The 20,419-nt window shown below is 39.7% G+C and overlaps 1 protein-coding gene across 1 annotated transcript in view; it reads left to right on the forward strand.

Moving 5' to 3' along the window:
• RFX6 (regulatory factor X6) overlaps nt 1-20,419 on the forward strand; it is a 52,979-nt gene that overhangs the window by 22,843 nt on the left and 9,717 nt on the right. Inside the window, exons 7-15 of the mRNA XM_077811718.1 lie at nt 557-664; nt 5,943-6,020; nt 6,112-6,225; nt 8,905-8,954; nt 10,304-10,463; nt 11,349-11,493; nt 13,181-13,290; nt 17,480-17,597; nt 18,836-18,958. Coding sequence (XP_077667844.1) covers nt 557-664; nt 5,943-6,020; nt 6,112-6,225; nt 8,905-8,954; nt 10,304-10,463; nt 11,349-11,493; nt 13,181-13,290; nt 17,480-17,597; nt 18,836-18,958 — 1,006 coding nt within the window. The remainder of the gene's footprint in view (nt 1-556; nt 665-5,942; nt 6,021-6,111; nt 6,226-8,904; nt 8,955-10,303; nt 10,464-11,348; nt 11,494-13,180; nt 13,291-17,479; nt 17,598-18,835; nt 18,959-20,419) is intronic.

Genomic DNA, 20,419 nt, shown 5'->3' on the forward strand with positions numbered 1-20,419 from the left:
CCAAACCTAGAGGTGCCAGGGCTCCCCCCGGCAAGCCATGGAACAAATTAAGCACTGGATTGGGCCCATACTCTCTAAAGGGTCCCTTCCAGAAAAAGATGTGTCTAATTAATCTCTGATATAACTCAGTTAAAGTCAATGGAGTTGCACCAAAGATGAATTTGGCCCAATGTGATCACCTGGTTTTACAAAGCTTTGTGTATGTTTTATGTATGTCCATTTAAACACAAGAGATTATAGTCTGCTTTCACTTATAAATCGGGAATCAATTCTTTGAAGCCAATAGAATTCCATGAAGTCAGTGGAGTGATTCCAGGTTTGTACGACTGTGAAAGCAAATGTCGATGGTGCTTAAATTTAGGCACATGCTTAAGTATCTTACTGAATAGTGACCTAAGTTTTGAAACCTTCAGATTTTGGAAGTATTATCTGAATTTAACCAAAGTTTTGGAACCTTTGGGAGTCTCATAAGATATAACATCAGTTAAATACTAATTGGTGGTGGTATTGGCAGTATTAAATAGTTCTAATTTTACTGTATTTTTACACATTTCAGGGTGGCTTCACTAGGAAATACTCTCTTAGTTCCAAAACTGGAACACTTCTTCCAGAGTTCCCCAGTGCTCAACACCTTGTTCTTCAAGGGTGCATTTCTAAAGAAAAGGTAAAATGGGAGATGCTTCTTTCTTGACTTGCAGACCAAAAACTGTCAGAGAACTTTTCTCCATATCTCACTCAGCCTTTGAGGATCACAATATTGACATGAAAGAGCCAGAAATGTCCACAATCAAACAGAGTTGACTGATTTATAGAAGGGGCAAACCTTTACTAATGTCGATTAACTGGTTCACCATTGGCAAGGTGGTTGAATTATTTACCTATTAACTGACTTAGTATTTTACGAACTGATGGTATGTAACAAGGGGAGGGCAAAACAAACAAATAGTTGGGAGCTGTATTCATTCCAAATGCCTTTGGATTTTAAAGTCAGTTTTTACTGATTAGATTGGAGCAAATAATTCACAACAAATAATTAGATGAAATTTACTTTTCCCCACCTCCCCTCTTCATCAACTGTCTATGAACAAATCACAAAATGCCATGTGTGCTGATTATTTGAAATTATTCATGAATTTTGTAGCAAATAATTCTTGGTCACAATATTGTTTGAATTGCGTATTTGACTGTAGCATGGGAAGTCTGTGCTGCGTTGCTCAGTTACATAAGTCCGATGGTATTGTTGCTGTATGGATGATGTATGTAACTGAACAACACAGTGTACATTATAAATTGTGAATATTATAAGTAAATACACAATATTACTCCATTCCCGCTTGCACTTTAACCATCCAATAAACAGTTCTGCTTACATAACCCAGAGGTTAGTACATGTGTTATGTGTCTGATCCATGTAGGATATGAATCCATTAAAAGGGCCCTGAACTGCATAGCTTAGATCTTTAGCGCAAGCTGTAAACTCTGAAATTTGCTGCTTCAGTCCCCAGTGTTGGCCAAGTTGGTGGCTGCTGTACTAAGATTAGAGGTCTCTGAAGGCTTTCTGAGTCCCTAATGGCCACTGACCAGGTGTTCCAGTGCTGCCCGTCCCCCTTCTCAGCCATCCCATCAGGGGAGGAGCTGGTGGGCTCATGCCTACTTGTTCTGAAAGAGTGAAAGGAGTGAAGGCCTTGGAAGCCCTTGTGCCTCTGTTATGAAGAGCTACATGTAAGAAGCCATTTGCAGTGCACAACAAGTTTCATTGGTCCTCTACAAAATCCATGCTATATATTGTTGAGCATCACCTACTAGCATATAATCCATTAGCTAACTATCTACATATGGATAGACGTCTCTCATTTATAGACCACTCCTGTAACAGCAGTGTCTGAGGGCAGCAGGGGGTGCCTGGCATACTCAACTGGCCTGCTCCTTCTGACCTGCTGTTGCTGCCCCACTTTGACTCCCTTCAGGGCAACAACAAAACAGAAGCTCCCATGCTGCGTTTGTGGCTAAAGAAAAATATATTTGCTACAGTTGGGAAGTTGTATTGAGCACGGGCAGCATGTGAACTGCTGGCCTGGGGAGGCTAGCCCCCAACCCCACCCATTCCACACCCCTCCCCCCGCGGGAGCCCAGAGCCTGCACCCGCAGCCGCTGGCCCCCGCCCCAGGCTAGTGCACCCAGCCCCCGGAGCACCGGAAGTGGCGTGGCCCCAGCACCAGCCGCACAGCACATGGGAAGAGCCGCCTCGCAGAGCGACAAACAGGAGGGGGGCTGGGGGCGGAGCATGGGTGGGGCTATGCCTGGCTGTTTGGGGAGGCACAGCCTCCCCCAGCCTATGATACCCGCCACCCAAGGTATTGAGAATTTAAATCAATTTAAGTTAAACCAATGAAAACTTCTTCTGTAGACAGGCTCTCAGTTGTGGTTAAAATGAGCTGTAATACAGGATAGTTCAGCCTCTGCAGATGGAGCTAGCCAGGTAATAACCACATCAAAACCTGTGCTGAAGCCATGGGCCCTGTTTTGGCTGTATTGACAGAAACTTCCTGACTGCTGCACCATAGTCTGACTCTTGGAGACAGGGAGGGAACAAATATTGCATCCAAAACAGCTGGAAAACTATGAAAACGTTTACAGGTCCAGAACAGAGCTCAAATAGTATCTGAAAAGGATAGAATGGGATCGTCCTTTCTAGGAAATGCCCAGAAGCACCTCAGATACCATGGTGATGGGAGCTGCTAGAAAAACCTACACAGATAGATAGTTAAAATGCTAAGAAACTTAAGTGAATGGAGGTTCTGAAAGTGTAGAAGCTGGAATTAGATGTTACAACTAAAGTGAGTTGAAATTTTCCAAAGTTGGTTTTTTTGATGAAAATTTATCAAAATTATAAATTTCTACCAAAAGTTCCATGAATACATTGTTGACTCTCCCTTTCATCCTCCATTTTCCACACAGTTGTAGTCATTATTGTAGCTGTGTGAAAATCAGCAGGTTCATTTCACACCGTGATCTGTACACATCTTTTATTTTTGTTTCTCTTGGCACATTCCCCTCTTTTCCCTACACCAAAAACATGCAGAAACTAGGGCTCTCAAGTGATTAAAAAAATTAATCATGATTAATTACGTGATAGAAAAAATTAATCATGATTAATCGCACTGTTAAACAATAATAGAATATTATTTATTTAAATATTTTGGATGTTTTCTACATTTTCAAATATATTTATTTCAATTATAACACAGAATGCAAAGTGTAAAGTGCTCACTTTATATTTATTTTTTATTACAAATATTTGCACTGTAAAACACAAAAGAAATAGTATATTTTAATTCACCTAATATAAGTACTGTAGTACAATCTCTTTATCATGAAAATTGAACTTACAAATGTAGAATTATGTACAAAAAAAACGGCATTCAAAAATAAAACAATGTAAAACTTTAGAGCCCACAAGTCCACTCAGTCCTACTTCAGCCAATCGCGCAGACAAACAAGTTTGGTTACATTTGTAGGAGATAATGTCTGCTTCTTGTTTACAATATCACCTGAAAGTGAAAACAGGCTTTTGCATGGCACTCTTGTAACTGGCGTTGCAAGATATTTACGTGCCAGATGCACTAAAGATTCTATGTCCCTTCATGCTTCAACCACCATTCCAGAGGACATGCGTCCATGCTGATGACGGGTGCTGCTCGGTAACAATCCAAAGCAGGGCAGACCAATGCATGTTCATTTTCATCATCTGAGTCAGATGCCACCAGCAGAAGGTTGATTTTCTTTTTAGGTGATTTGGGTTCTGTAGTTTCTGCATCAAAATGTTACCCTTTTAAGACTTCTGAAAGCATGCTCCACACCCCATCCCTCTCAGATTTTGGATGACACTTTAGATTCTTAAAGCTTGGGTCAGGTGCTGTAGCTATCTTTAGAAATCTCACATTGGTACCTTCGTTGCGTTTTGTCAAATCTGCTGTGAAAGTTTTTTTAAATCAAACAACATATGCTGGGTCATCATCTGAGACTGCTATAACATGAAATATATGGCGGAATGAGGGTAAAACGGAGCAGGAAACTTACAATTCTCCCCCAAAGAGTTCAGTCACAAATTTAATTAGCGCATTGTTTTTTTAACGAGCATCATCAGCATGGAAGCGTGTCCTCACTTTCAGGTGACATTGTAAATAAGAAGTGGGCAGCATTATCTCCCGTAAATGTAAACAAACTTGTTTCGTTTAGCGATTGGCTGAACAAGAAGTAGGACTGAGTGGACTTGTAGGCTCTAAAATTTTACATTGTTTTGTTTTTGAGTGCAGTTATGTAACAAAAAAACCCTACATTTGTAAGTTGCACTTTCACGATAAAGAGATTGCACTACAATACTTGTATGAGGTGAATTGAAAAATACTGTTTCTTTTGTTTATCATTTTTACAGTGGAAATATTTATAATAAAAAATAACATAAAGTGAGCACTGTACACTTTGTATTCTGTAAAAAGAAGGAGGAGTACTTGTGGCACCTTAGAGACTAACAAATTTATTTGAGCATAAGCTTTTGTGGGCTAAAACCCACTTCAATGTACATGGCAGGGGGGCATTGATGGCACATGATGTGCAACTTACAAACTGGACAGTCTCTACGTAAAAGAATAAATGGATACAAATCAGATGTCAAGAATTATAACATTCAAAAACCAGTCGGAGAACACTTCAATCTCCCTGGTCACTTGATTACAGACCTAAAAGTCACAATATTACAACAAAAAAACTTCAAAAACAGACTCCAAGGAGAGACTGCTGAATTGGAATTAATTTGCAAACTGGACACCATTAAATTAGCCTTGAATGAAGACTGGGAGTGGATGGGTCATTACACAAAGTAAAACTATTTCCCCCCTCCCCCCCACTGTTACTCACACCTTCTTGTCAACTGTTGGAAATGGGCCATCCTGATTATCACTACAAAAGGTTTTTTTTCCTGCTGATAATAGCTCATCTTAATTGTGTGTTGTAATTGAAATCGATATAGTTGAAAATGTAGAAAAACATCCAAAATATTTAATAAATTTTAATTGGTATTCTATTGTTTAACAGCGTGATTAATCACAATTAATTTTTTAATTGCGATTAATTTTTTTAATTAATCACATGAGTTAACTGCAATTAATTGAGAGCCCTAGCAGAAACCATGCAAACCTGAGTTTAATCTGGGCCTTGGTATGTTGGAAAGTTTCACAAACCATAGCAAACTTTCTCTGAATCTGGATGATCAGGTAAGTTTTGTCTAATGTCAGGCTTCTTTGGAAATGTTTTGCACAACTCTAGTTAGGAATATTACCCATTTTTCAGACACTGGGACAAATTCCTTTGTCAGTCACACCTCTGCAATCCCATTAAAATCAAGGAGCAATGCACTAGAGATGAATCAGCTGCATGAGATGAAAGAAAAATTCTGCTCTTTAAAGCTTTGCTCTTGAAAGGTGATGATTAAACTTTGACCCAGTGACTGACAGCTTTTTTCCCCATTTGTCCACCCAATGATGTTTCAAAACACTCATAGACGCCTATAGTAGCCTAATGATTAACTTGTACTACTCTTGGGAATTAATCCTACTTTCAAATATGTGGGTATACTTCACCACCTAACTTGGATAAACTGGCCACTGCCTATGTAAACTTTCAAAATATATTCTGCAGGTCTGAAACAGGATTGGACCTTAAAAGCGTTGATGCAGAACTAGAGATGGGTGCCTCTTTCATTGTTACCCATTCTAAAGCTGTACCTACTGTTTTCTGAAGGTCATGCACTTTCACTCCTTTTATGCTAGAAGGTTGATATACTGTACTTCAATGCTAGCAAAAGACAGCCGAAACCTACTTCATCACAGCACTAACGGAGAGTGGTAAGAGATCCTATTTAATCTTTCTCTCTTCCAAAACAGGTAGATACCCTTATCATGATGTACAAAACACACTGTCAGTGTGTCCTTGACAATGCAATTAATGGGAACTTTGAAGAGGTGAGGCTGTTTGAATACGCATTCTTGGTTATATATGCATAGGTAGCAGAAAAGACATTATTTGTCTCTGTGTTTTGTTTCCCCTCCCCAGATCCAGCATTTCTTATTACATTTTTGGCAAGGAATGCCTGACCACCTTCTTCCCCTGCTCGAAAATCCTGTTATCATTGACATCTTCTGTGTTTGTGACTCAGTACTCTACAAGGTGAGTTAAGCATTCAGTTTTGTGGATAATCGGGGTCAATCTACAGCTATTTAACAGGAGGTTATTGAGTAAAAATACAGTGCAGAAGTTAGAACAAGATTCCTGAGGCCTGACTCCTCTCCCTCACACCTCTGTATATCAGCAGCAACTTCACTATAATCATTAGCATAAAGTTGGTGTCCGAGCAGAATTTGTACTGACTTTATTCTCTCCTCTGCCACCTACTTGCTGTGTGCTCTTGAGTAGGTCACGTAGGACCGAATCCTGAGGTTCTCACTCAGGTTTTACTCAAGGAAATACACAGTAACTTCATTGGCTGAGTAGGACATGGATAAAAACCTTTATACCTGTATTTTGATATCCATATTAGGAATTGTATTGATTTTACTTTTTTGGCCAAAAAAAAAAAAAATCACTCCCCTAACCAAAATAGTTAAATCAGTCTAAAAACTTTGTGTAGACCAGGCCTGAGGGAGGCCCTTAACATTTGGCATTTGATCTCTCCCTGATTCAATTTTTTAGCACTCATAAAATGGAAATAGCCTCTTTCAAACACCTGTTTGGGAGCTGTTGGGTGCTGAGATCTTTTGAAAATCTGCCCCTTATTTAATTAATAGCTGTAAAGATCTTTGAAATCCTCAGATAAGAGACATCACATAAGTACAAAGGATTATCATTATCTTTCTGATAGGTTTCACAGTTGCATGTGGATTAAATGAAGTGGCTACTGCAAATCAGAAAACATCAAAAGTAGTAAAAAGAAAAGGAGGACTTGTGGCACCTTAGAGACTAACAAATTTATTTGAGCATAAGCTTTCGTGAGCTACAGCTCACTTCATCGGATGCATTCAGCTCACGAAAGCTTATGCTCAAATACATTTGTTGGTCTCTAAGGTGTCACAAGTACTCCTTTTCTTTTTGCAAATACAGACTAACATGGCTGCTACTCTGAAACCTATCAAAAGTAGTGTTTGTGGCAAATGGAGAGCTTTGGGCCTAGTTAGCATTGAGTCTTTTATTGTAATTTATTTTCATTTCTTGACTGGATAAAAGTATGAAAAAAAAATCTACAAAATGCAGGGAAAGGATTTCATAGAAGCATATCAAGCAGCAAACAGAGCAGCAAATTTTAGATTCATGTCAATTGATTATGAAAATCAATAAAAAGTGTAGGAGATTAGTATAAAGATATGAATTACTGCTCTTGGACTGTGCCACTTAACATCAGTTCCGGATACAGGACATGTTGTGCCTTGAGTTTATCATGGATTTTCTGCTTAAAAACACAGTATCTCCATAAGTATTTGTTACAAATTAAACTAAGATTGAGCTAAAAGGGAAAAAATACTACAAAGTGCAGAATTCAAAATCTGGAATAGTGGAATTCCCCAAAACGTCATCACATTAAAAAATTTGCTATTTCTTCTATGTCATTTTCCCTAATTCTCACTTTCAAGCATTAAAGGTGTTCTTGGCATAACAATTGTCAAACATAAACTAGCATTCTATTGTATTATTATACCATTAACATTATTCATAGAAACAAATTTCAGTTTATTATATGACATATAAGAAACCCTGTGTTGTGCCAGATAAATAAAACCCATCAGAGAGGATAATATTCACTGCTATTTCACCCTAATTGCTCCACCAAGGGACTAGAATCCCACCCTGCACCAAGCCCCTACTTGAGGTTGAGTCCCGGGACCTGCACCAGACCCTGAAAATCCTCTGGGCTCCACCCATACAAGAGGAAGGATGGTCTAATGCTTAGGGGCACTAGCCTAGGATTTGGGAGACTTGAGTTCAATTCTTTTCCCCAGCACAGTCTTCCTGTGTGACTGTAGGCAAGTGATTTAGAGTACTTCTACGCAGCAAGTCTCTGAGCCAGCGCCCCTCCCTCGGCTTCAGAACCTGAGGTCCAGCCTGAGTCATAGTGTCTACAGAGCTATCTCAGATACTGCGGTGATGGGGGTCATATACGTACCTAAGGTATTTCTAAGATAGGAGCATGGCTCTGTGCTCTACAGACAAATTGTGAGAGAGAATCCCTGCCCCCAAAGAATCTAAATAGCCAAGAGAGGCAAAGGGTGGGAAAAGGAAGTATCGGTGGCCCCATTTCACTGAGGCACACTGACTTGCCCCAGGCTATGGAGAGAGTCTGTGTCAGCCAGAAATTGAACCCAGCTCTCCTGAGTCCCAATCTAACGCTGTAACCCCCAAGCCACCCTTCCTATCCATAGTGTCATCGTTGCTGAATTTAACACTACCAGCTGGTTCCATAACAATAATCTCAGGTGTGACAAAAACAGGGGAATTTTGGAGACATTTCTGGAGCAGACCTCTATGAAATGCATTATTATAACTAACTTGGTGTGACTCCCTTGATCAGAATAAAGGCAGCAGATAAGAAAACATGACAATGCTGTGAGCTTCAACTGTTACATTAATATATCCAAAACAAACAAAGCAAAGAGACCCCTATTTTAATGTCCAGTTCTTTTCTCGTTACCTGGATTTTTTTTTCCTTAAGAGGCCTGAGGAAAGATTCAAAGAGGTGTAAATGGAAGAGTCCTCCAGGAACTTACAATGGGAATTAAATTTCCCAGAAGTTAAATTTCTTTGTATGAATGTGTTGACAATGGAGGTGTAAAACAATTTTCTATTACTTTTTTCAAGGTCCTCACAGATGTACTCATCCCTGCAACAATGCAAGAAATGCCAGAAAGGTGGGTACTTGGCAGTTACTATAATGCTATATTCTGGGTAATGGTTATGCAATCAAATGCTCCAAAGAGAGATGGAGTAAACAGCCGATGTGACGATAGAATTCTAAGCTTAGAAGATTTTTACTCAGTCACAACATAAATTTTAAGTACCTTTCTAAAATGGTGCAGTACAGGGCAAGCTACAGTCTGAACTGATGGAATGTATAGATGTAGACCTGCGTGTATTTTTTCCAAAATATTTTAAAATCTGACTTTACTGGTATGTTGCTCTCTGTTCCTGCTGCTGTTTTTCATATTACAGCTGTAATCAAAGTAGACTGAATGATGATGCCATTTTAAAATTTCCAATGATGGAAACCCTTATTTGTGTGAGTGGCCCTATGAAATCAGAAAAGGAGGACTTGTGGCACCTTAGAGACTAACAAATTTATTTGAGCATAAGCTTTTAGTGGGACTACTCACATGACTGAGGGTTTCAGGATTAGGCCCATAATCACTATTGACACCGTGGAACAGATCTTCTCCTGCACCAGGCTCTTAGGAGAGTGGTAAGGAGAGAGATGTTAAGGAGCCAGTTACGGCCCTTATTCTAGGTGCCAATTTCTACCACCTCCAATGCCGGGGCCTTAATTATGGCAGCCTCGGGCCTGCTCTAATTTATACCAGATGAGTATAGTCCCCCCAGGTATGTCTACACTACATCTGGGAGGTGTGATTCGCAGCATGGGTAGACAGACTCCTGCTAGCTCTGCTAGAGTTAATGCATTAAAGGTAGCCGTTTGTACATCTCTGCCATTCTCGTGCCATGGCATATATCCCAACAGTTAGCTAAACCATCTAGCTGAAAGGGGAGCTCTCAGCTGGCCAGCTAAGGCCAGATTCCAGCTCCTTCGTATTACTTGGGTGGCACAAAGTAGCCAGTTTGGGGAAGAGAATCTGAAGGGGAAGGGAAGGGGATGAAGGTAGATGGGGCAGCAGCTGGAGAGGTAGATAGGTTGAGTGAAGGTTCTTTGAAGACAAAGGGGACTAGAACATGCTTGTTATGTGAGATGAAAGCTTAATTTCCACTATTTTCAGAATACTATTATGGTTCTTGCATCACACCCATCATCATAATATCTAAGTACCTGCCAACAATGCCTTAAGAATGTGACTATTATCTGTTATCTGTAGAGCCTCTCTGTTCTTTTCCCCGGGGAAAAATTGTTGCAGATTATTTGTCTGTCTAGGTCTTTGTGCTGCTGCTATCTCCAATGGCCTTGGCTTTTCAAACTCTTCCCCTTAAACTGATGCAATGCAATATTTTACCATAATGTTGGCCTTTTTTAAATATATTGTTTTTATTGTAGTTTATTGGCAGATATAAGGACTTTTGCTAAAAACTGGGAACAGTGGGTTGTTTCATCTCTAGAAAATCTACCAGAAGACCTGGCAGATAAGAAACTGCCTATTGCACGAAGATTTGTTTCCTCTCTGAAACGACAGACATCATTCTTACACCTAGCTCAGGTAAGCTTTGGAGACCAGAATGAGAATTTGAATCACTACAAAACACTGTACAGTGAAAGGTTCATGAAAAACTTTCCCATATTTTGACCAGCTATAGTCATTGGACCCATGAGTCTGCTACCATTTCAGGTGACAACACTGTAATCCCCACAGGAGTTTTCTTTGAAAATCTTTCCATGCTTTGGCAAGCAAATTATGAAGTGGGATAAAAGGGTATTTGTTTATTCCCAAAGTGGAAAATATCAAATGATCTTTCTCCCAGTGATGACTTCCTCAGTGCAGTGGTTAGTGAGTTCATCACCTTTTGGATTAACTTGTGATTTACCCATGTAAGTGGTGCTAGCTCTGCACCAGTAACATGCAGTCATTCACAATTATGAAATAACATCATCTTATTATCTGGTGTACTATATCAGAGGAAACACTGTCTTGTGGTTAAGACACAGGAGGCTATTCCTGCCTCTGCCACAGACTTCCTGTGTAACCTTGGACACGTCATATAATTTCTCTGTGCCCCAGTTTTCCCATATGTAAAATGAAGACAACAGAAACATCACAGTGGGGTTGAAAATATACTCTGAGAGCCTCTGATGGAAGGCACTTTAGTAGAACAAGGTATTATAATGTATATGTAACTAAGCAAGGGGACGCTAAGAGTTAGTTAATATGGAGCTTGAATCAATTCTCACTCAGTCATGGCAGTTCAATTTGGTCAGTGTTGAAATAATTGTATTCTTGTGGTGGTATCTAATCGGTGAAAAAGTCACATCAATCCTCAGCCTTGAAAAAAGGAAGGAAAGACCGCACGGTCCTTCCTCTTCCACAAATTATTCAGTTCTTTCCACAGGTGCAGATTTTAGCATTTAACTCTATGGTCTTTTGCAGATTGCTCGACCAGCCCTCTTTGATCAGCATGTGGTGAATTCCATGGTGGCTGATATTGAGAAGGTAGATTTGAATAGCATTGGATCTCAAGCTCTTCTTACAGTCTCAGGCAGCATGGAATCTGATGGGGAAGTCTACACTGAATGTAAGTCTGTGGTAAGATATTTTGTAAAATAAAAAAAATTGCATTTTATGCTTAATTAGTTTGTGTGAAGATGGACTGAAGAAAATGTCTTTGCAGTTACAGGTTTTGAGTGCCCTATGCTAATTCAGGATTCACCTCCAGAATTTTAAAAAAGCCATTAAATGGCCCCAATGTGTCCAACAAAAAGGGAAGCTTTTACCAAATTCTGCGTGCAAATATCAGTCTTGAAAACATTGTTTCATGTTCTCTATGTATATAAATCTCCCCACTGTATTTTCCACTGAATGCATCCGATGAAGTGAGCTGTAGCTCACGAAAGCTTATGCTCAAATAAATTGGTTAGTCTCTAAGGTGCCACAAGCACTTCTTTTCTTTTTACAGTTGTGTCAGTTATTGGCATCCCAGCTGGGCATTTTTTAAATGGTTGTTGAGAAAATATCTGTGTTATCTGATGATTGTCATGAGAACTCTTTTTAAAAGTTAGCCACCATCTGCACAGGTCAACACAGCTGATTAGTTTCTGAAAAATGTCTCTTTAACAGTCATTTAATAGTGAAGATGCGGTTTACGGGTTTTAAGAAACAGATCTAAAAGCATGTTTAATACTTAATTGTAGCTTTATTTAATAGCTACTAGAGCTGGATTACATTGCTTGCATAAAAACTTTTTTGTTGTTGTTGAAAATGGCCTTTTTTCTAAAATGAAAAATGTCAGTAAATATATCCTAGACAATGTCACAAAAACTAGATAATGGAAACAGCTACAAAATTTTGAATTTTTTCACACAATCATTTTTCTATTTTTTTTTACCAGTTCTTATAGCTATTGGCTCAGAATAAAGGGATTTAGCCACCTTCTTCTCAGTGCCTGAATATACTAACTGGTGACAAAAGATACTTTTTAATCACTTAAGGAACATTTTGGACAAAAACTGGCAGAACTGAGAGCAGCAGCATCTGTGTTCTTCTACATTTTATTACTTTGATCATTGAAGGTTGAACAAAGTATATGTTGTGCTTTCTTTTCTTAAAAATGCCTCACAATCAAGTCACATTTTCATTTTAGTTGCTCTTTCTTTCTTTCTTTCTTTCTTTCTTTCTTTCTTTCTTTCTTTCTATTTTCCTTTCTGTTCTTGCTCTCCTAGCATGAGAGAAAAGAGAGATTAGCTGGGAATGCACTGGACAGGTAATGAGACATTTTATAGAAAAGGAGAATCTTGGAAGGGTTAGAAGCTTAGTTTTGCTGTATGTTGTAAGAACCTAAGAAGTCAGAGAAACCTAAGACACTCTGAGAGTCATCCATTGTTTCGATCATCCATATTACAGTATGGTAAAGCTGTTCTTTGTCCTATTAAATTTAGAGTTAGACATGATTCCAAGAACAGATCCTGGAACTAATGAAAAATGTCAGTATCTTAGTGTGTAATTTTATTTTATGGGAAAATTCTCCATTTTCTTAAAGTCTCCCATAATTTGCAATGTGGAAGAGCTTTTTAAAACAAAACAAACAAACAAAAACAAAAAGCTAACAAACAAGAATGCTTGCTTCCTTGGTGAATTTTCCATTCTTTCAATGCTCTAATTCTTTCCTTTCCTTTCCATGCTACAAAATTGTCAGTGACTGGTGAGTGGCTTTCTCTCATACTCAGAGGAGCGAGCAACGATGTGTTTTCCTTTTTACATGGTAGATGACTCTATTACAGTGTTCCAAGAACTGAAGGACCTGCTAAAGAAGAATGCCACTGTGGAATCATTTATTGAATGGTTGGATACTGTGGTTGAGCAAAGGGTTATCAAGGTACCTTTCAACTGCTCTGTCTGATTCAGGGCCAAATCCTGCTCCCCTTAATCATGTAAGTGAAGTCCCACTGACTTCAAGGATGGGATTTTCAAAAGTACTCAGCTTTGGGCAAACTCTCTTCTCCCTGAAGACAATGATTTTTCAATGAGACAGATCCTCAGTGGCTGTAAATTGTCATCAATCCATGGAAGTCAATGGAGCTATGATAATTCACTCCAGCTGAGGATCTGCTCCAATAAGGTCAGAGTTAAGCCAGTGCTCACTTCTTCTGAAAATCTCACCGCAAGTGTTTTATATATGAAAACCTCAATTCCATATGACTACGACATTGAAATCAGCACTTCCAAAACGTTGTAAAAATAAAAAGACTCACACCTTACCTTTGTATAGCTGACATCAGTGGCACTGCTCAAATGAGTGTGAGCAAGATTTGGTCCTCAGAGACGGAGATCTTTGTTTTTTTCGAAATGATATTTGTGTGACATTAAGTGTGGTGTAAGAAAAAGTGGTGGATGGAATCAGGACTGGCTAATCTGCAGAAGGATTTCTTGTATGAAAAGAATAACCGCATGGAAAGTGCCTCGCTGTGATTTTAGGCTGAGTGCACTGGTATTACTCAAGATTTTGGTGGGAATTATTTTTATAAAATAATGAATTGTGAATTGAAAATCTTTTGTAAAGCAAATTGAAATCATAAGAGTGAAGATTTGTGTACAGTTAAATTAAGATTGTTATGCTTGTCTGTGACCAACCACACATATATTTTCAAAACAAAATAGTTTAAATTTGGGTCTTCCTTGCCTGTTAAGACCTGCATTCAGAGTTCCAGGTTATATCTGGAATAATAAATGACATCCCAGCTTGTGATTCGTGAGCATCTAGAAGAACAAAGAGATGAGGAAAATTCGGTGCTTCAGCTGATAGTGAGATCAGTGATCTCAAGTCAAATACCAAATCCTGAATCAAGCCTTTCCAGTGAGAGAGGAACTTTTTTCAATTATTTTTGTTTGAAAATATAATGGTTTTTAATGCTAAAGTCTTATATCATCTTACTGAGCTCCTTAATGTAAGCGAGTACATTAAGGGAAGGCAGTGTAATCTAGTAGCTAGTGCACTGGACTTGGACTCAGGAGACCTGAGGTCTATTCCTGACTCTGCAGTGGACCTGTGGGTTGACCTTTGGCAAGTAATTTCCCTTCTCTGTCCCTCAGTTTCCCCATCTGTAAAATGGGAATAATGATACTGACCTCCTTTGTAAAGCACTTTGAGATCTACTGATAAAAAGCATTATATAAGAAATAGGCATTGTTATTATTAAGTACAATGCTGAATAGAGCCCTTAGAGATTAATTCAGCCCTCATATAATATAACAACAGCCATACTGGGTCTGAACAATTGTGCCTCTAGCCCACTATTCTGTCTTCTGATATTCACCAGTGCCAGATGCTTCAGAGGGAACGAACAGGACAAGGCAATTATTGAATGATCCACCCCTTGTTGTCTGCTCCCAGCTTCTGTCAGTCAGAGGCTTAGGGACACTCAGAGCGTGGGACTGCATCCTTAGAATCATAGAATCATAGAATATCAGAGTTGGAAGGGACCTCAGGAGGTCATCTAGTCCAACCCCCTGCTCAAAGCAGGACCAATCCCCAACTAAATCATCCCAGCCAGGGCTTTGTCAAGCCTGACCTTAAAAACTTCAAAGGAAGGAGATTCCACCACCTCCCTAGGTAAGGCATTCCAGTGCTTCACACCCTCCTAGTGAAAAAGTTTTTCCTAATAGCCAACCTAAACCTCCCCCACTGCAACTTGAGACCATTACTCCTCGTTCTGTCATCTGCTACCACTGAGAACAGTCTAGATCCATCCTCTTTGGAACCCCCTTTCAGGTAGTTGAAAGCAGCTATCAAATCCCCCCTCATTCGTCTCTTCCGCAGACTAAACAATCCCAGTTCCCTCAGCCTCTCCTCATAAGTCATGTGTTCCAGTCCCCTAATCATTTTTGTTGCCCTCCGCTGGACGCTTTCCAATTTTTCCACATCCTTCTTGTAGTGTGGGGCCCAAAACTGGACACAATACTCCAGATGAGGCCTCACCAAAGTCGAATAGAGGGGAATGATCACGTCCCTCGATCTGCTGGCAATGCCCCTACTTATACATCCCAAAATGCCATTGGCCTTCTTGGCAACAAGGGCACACTGTTGACTCATACCAGCTTCTCGTCCACTGTCACCCCTAGGTCCTTTTCTGCAGAACTGCTGCCTAGCCATACAGTCCCTAGTCTGTAGCGGTCCATGGGATTCTTCCATCCTAAGTGCAGGACTCTGCACTTGTCCTTGTTGAACCTCATCAGATTTCCTTTGGCCCAATCCTCTAATTTGTCTAGGTCCCTCTGTATCCTATCCCTACCCTCCAGCGTATCTACCTCTCCTCCCAGTTTGGTGTCATCTGCAAACTTGATGAGGGTGCAATCCATGCCATCCTCCAGATCATTAATGAAGATATTGAACAAAACTGGCCCGAGGACCGACCCTTGGGGCACTCCACTTGATACCAGCTGCCAACTATACGTGGATCCATTGATCACTACCCTTTGAGCCCGACAATCTAGTCAGCTTTCTATCCACCTTATAGTCCATTCATTCAGCCCATACGTCTTTAACTTGCTGGCAAGAATACTGTGGGAGACTGTGTCAAAAGCTTTGCTAAAGTCAAGGAACAACACGTCCACTGCTTTCCCCTCATCCACAGAGCCAGTTATCTCGTCATAATTGTTGATCCTTGACCATCTTGGCTAATAGCCATTGATGGATCTATCTCCATGAACTTAGCTAATTCTTTTTTGAACTCAGTTATAGTTTTTACCTTCACAACATCCCCTGGCAAAGATCTCCACAGGTTGACTGTGTGTTGTGTGAAGAAGTACTTCCTTTTGTTTGTTTTAATCCTGCTGCTTATTAATGTCATTGAGTGACCCCAGATTCTTGTGTTATGTGAAGGGGTAAATAACACTTCCTTATGCTGTTCCATACTCTTAATTGTTTTTGTTGCCCTTCTCTGTGCCTTTTCCAATTCTAATATATCTTTTTTGAGACAGGGCGATCAGAACTACACAAAGTAATCAAGGTGTGGGCGTATCATGGATTTATAAAGCAGCATTATGATATTTACTGTCTTACATACATAAATGCACAACTCCCACTGATTTAAGTGAGGTTTCAGCCCTCTTCTCTGAAGGCAGAATTTGACTGTTACAATCTAAAATGTGATGTGGGATATTCTTTTAGACAATCAGTGATAAACAAAGCAGGCAGAAAAGATAGGAGATCATCCCCCTTTAGCATCTATTATGTAATACGATACAAAGGCAAGCAGGTATGGCTTCCAGGGTTGTTTTCCCAGGGTTAGTTAAAAACAAACCCAACCAATAGTCCCCCATAGGAGTCGAGATTAGTTGAGTCAGAGCTAATCATTTACAGAACATGTAATCCTCCCATTGCCCTCTACCTTCTGTTCATGTTAAAGTGCAGTCACTGTCAAATTCACAACACCGCTTCTTTCTGTTTGCAAAAGTGACAGGTTATAATGTTAGCACATGAAGCAAAGCCCTGTCAGGGTGAAGTGACAACAATGAGCCGCTAGTATTAAAAGCCCCAGTGTTAGGATACTAGATTTCCCATTTTGTTGTTTGACAAGCGAGATGGCCCACTGAATAGTGTACATATGAAGTTTAAGCACAGGGATCATCAGTTCCAGCTCTTTGTTTGTAGGTGGCATAATACAGTGCAAAGAGTTTTTTCCTCTCTACCTATACATGTGTAGAGCGGTATTACTATCTTGAGTACTAGGACAGGAGCCCAGCAGAAAAACCATCCAGCTCACAGCCAAAAGGGAAAGCAGCCTGCCTCATTGGAGGCCTGGCTGGGTCCCCAGCCTGCTTGCACTAGCGAGAGCGCGCACTAATCCTTTCTGAAGTACCAAGTATGTGCCCTGCAGAGCGTGTGTCATGCAGCCAAACTGTCCTGCCAGACTGCCCAAGATATCCCGTGAACTGCCAAGCAGACACCACTCTCCTGTCTCCCCTGCTGTGTTGTGTGGCCACGTGCACAGGCTGAATAAGATTCCCGACAAGTAGGAGTCAACATAATTTACTTATAGATTCCTCTTTCTTCCTTTCTCTTTTAGGCAAGCAAACAAAATGGGAGGTCACTGAAGAAGAGAGCTCAAGATTTCCTTCTCAAATGGAGCTTTTTTGGTGCCCGAGTGATGCATAACCTCACCCTAAACAACGCATCAAGTTTTGGTACCCTTGGCTTTATAAAACCCCTCCTTTATGAACTACCTGCTTGGAACTCTATCCAGACTTCCCAAACATATGGAATTGTCTTCTGGCGAATGTTTCTCTGACCAGAGCCCAAACAATTATTCTATATACATTGCCAACTGCATTTTTAAAGAACATTCTTAGCAGTAATTAGTTGGTACCCTAGGATTAATGTCAATTTTTAAAGGTTTGATATTTCTTTGTCATTTTTGAGTTAGTGCTAGGAGTTAATTTCCCAACATATAAAATGGGGATAATGATACTGGCCTTTGTAAAGTACTGAGATCTAAATAACAATAATAATACCACAAATAATAATGATTAAATGTGCTATGTAAGAACAAGGTAATATTATGATTATTTAACTTGGCAATAAAATACACAATCATATTTCCCAAGAAAAGAGGTCCAGATAAGTGATTTTAAATAAGAATAATACATCTGAATCAGTTTGGCAAAAATAATTGTTTTTCACATCAAGTCGTTTTACCAGGAATTTAACAAAATATCAAAATATCTTTATGGTTTAGCTCTGGGATAATGGACATCACACACACCATCCTGCTCCTATTTGTTTTAAGATTTCAAGTTCACACTTCATATACTTTGAAGCTTTTAACATTTTAGTGTCCTTTAGACACTTTAGAAACGTCCTTTAGAAACTGATATTTCTAAATTAGAATTTTTTTCAGCACAAATTACAGTTAGCGCATCATTTCTCAACTGATCTCTGTATTGGAAGTTACATTTTTATTTTTCATTCAAATGATATTTGAAAAGGCTGTAGTGGGAGATCTGGTTTGAATGTGTTGTTTCCTTGAAATCAACTCCAGGACTCTGTGGACCATTGTCTGGTTATTTAGTACAAGACAAACAGAAATAGAGCAGAGTCAGGCTCATTCTAGCGGAGTGCAGCCTTATCTACCTCCAGTGTGTGCCCTCTTCATGTATAAAGCATGTCTCACTTTCATCAGTATTTTTCTTTGATGTAATTAGTGGCCAAATAGCCTACAGGATAGTAAACATATTGAGCTAGGTGGGCCAGTGCAAACAGAGATTAGAGCGAGAAGTTAGGCACTATTCCTTGTTGGTCTTGGCAGGTCATTTAAAGTCCAACAATTATTTGTTTGTTTCACTTGCTTCTTGTAAAGTGTTGAGAGATGGTCACAAAGATAATTTCGTTACACTCTCTCTTCTCTCCCTCCACCCCCACCAAGGTTCTTTTCATTTGATCCGTATGCTACTAGATGAGTACATCCTGCTAGCCATGGAGACCCAGTTCAACAATGACAAAGAACAAGAACTCCAGAATCTATTGGACAAGTATATGAAGAATTTGGGTAACTTGATTGTTACATTTGATTCCTTTTGTTTTTATTTATTTATTTAAGCCCAGACCGTGAAAAGACGTATGCACATACTTAACTTTTAAGTACATGAGTAGTCTCGCTGACTCCAGTTGGACTACCCATATGCTTAAAGTTAAGGTCTTTACAGGACTGGAGCCGTATTTCACCTTTAGGGTACATGTACACAGCAATTAAACACCCACAGCTGGCCCGGGTCAGCTGACTTTGGCTTGCAGGGCTCCGACTGTAGCGCTGGAAAATTGCTATGTAGACGTTTGGGCTCAGACTGGAGCCCAAACTCTAGGACCCCGCAAAGGGGGAGGGTGCCAGAACCCAGGCTCCAGCCCAAGCCTAAAATATCTATTCAGCAATTTTTAGCTCCACAGCCCGAGCCACACAAGCCTGAGTCAGCTGACCCACGCCAGCTGCGGCCATGTTGTAGGTCTTTTATTCCAGTGTAAATGTATCCTTGGTGAAGTATTAATATGAGCAAAGGCACAACAGGAATTTTAAAAGAGCATTTTAAGCATTTCCAGCTATCATTCTACTTTAACCTTGACACTTTTATCATACTCCAGGCACTTTGCTGTGAGGTGAATAAAGCTCAGTTAAAGCTCAAGAAATTGTATTTGGACCAAATTCAAGTCTCATTTACACCATATAAATCCAGAGACCTGGGCTCAATGGAGTTGCTTTGGATTTACACCAGTCTAAATGAAATCAGTCTTCAGCTTTTCGTTTCTTAATGGTCAAATTCTGCTCTTTAATACAAGCAGTTCCCATTGATTTAATCTGAGGGGGAAATTGGCCTTTTATTATTAATTATTATTATTATTATTATTCAGCTTTACAGAGTTTTGTGCTATGAAAAATTTGCATTCAACTTGGGGACTCAGGTGGGACTTGAGGACCTGAAGTGAAATCCTGGCTTCATTGAAGACAATGGCAAAACTCCCATTGACTTCACTGGCGCCAGGTTTTCACCCAGGGTGAGCAATGAACTTGAGAAGTACTGAAAAGAACAAGTACGTTTTGCCAGGCAACACTGTAAAATGTATGAGTTTTATGGGCTTTTGAGCTCCCCTCCTCCACCCTTCATATGATTAAGGATTAAATGTTATAAGCCTAATTCATTCCTGGTGTAACTCAATTGACTTCATGGCTGGAGTGTTTCCACTTACTTTAATGACATTTCCAGAGGGATACATTTGACCCAAATGATTACCGGTATTGCTTCATTTATGAGCAGTTCTTCTGTTATGATGTAGGTCTATGGACATAGAACACAATGGAAGGCGTTTGAGCAGGGAAGGGGAAGACTAGAGTGACACTAATAAAGTTGCATATGTTGACTAAGTCAAATTTGGAGGCTTTGTAGGATTTTTGTTTTAAAATAAGTGATCAAACAATGTTAATGAATCACTAACAGGCCCCTTGTATTCTCATCAGCCG

The sequence above is a fragment of the Eretmochelys imbricata genome, chromosome 3 (genome assembly GCF_965152235.1).
Source record: "Eretmochelys imbricata isolate rEreImb1 chromosome 3, rEreImb1.hap1, whole genome shotgun sequence".
Classification (NCBI taxonomy): Eukaryota; Metazoa; Chordata; order Testudines; family Cheloniidae; genus Eretmochelys; species Eretmochelys imbricata.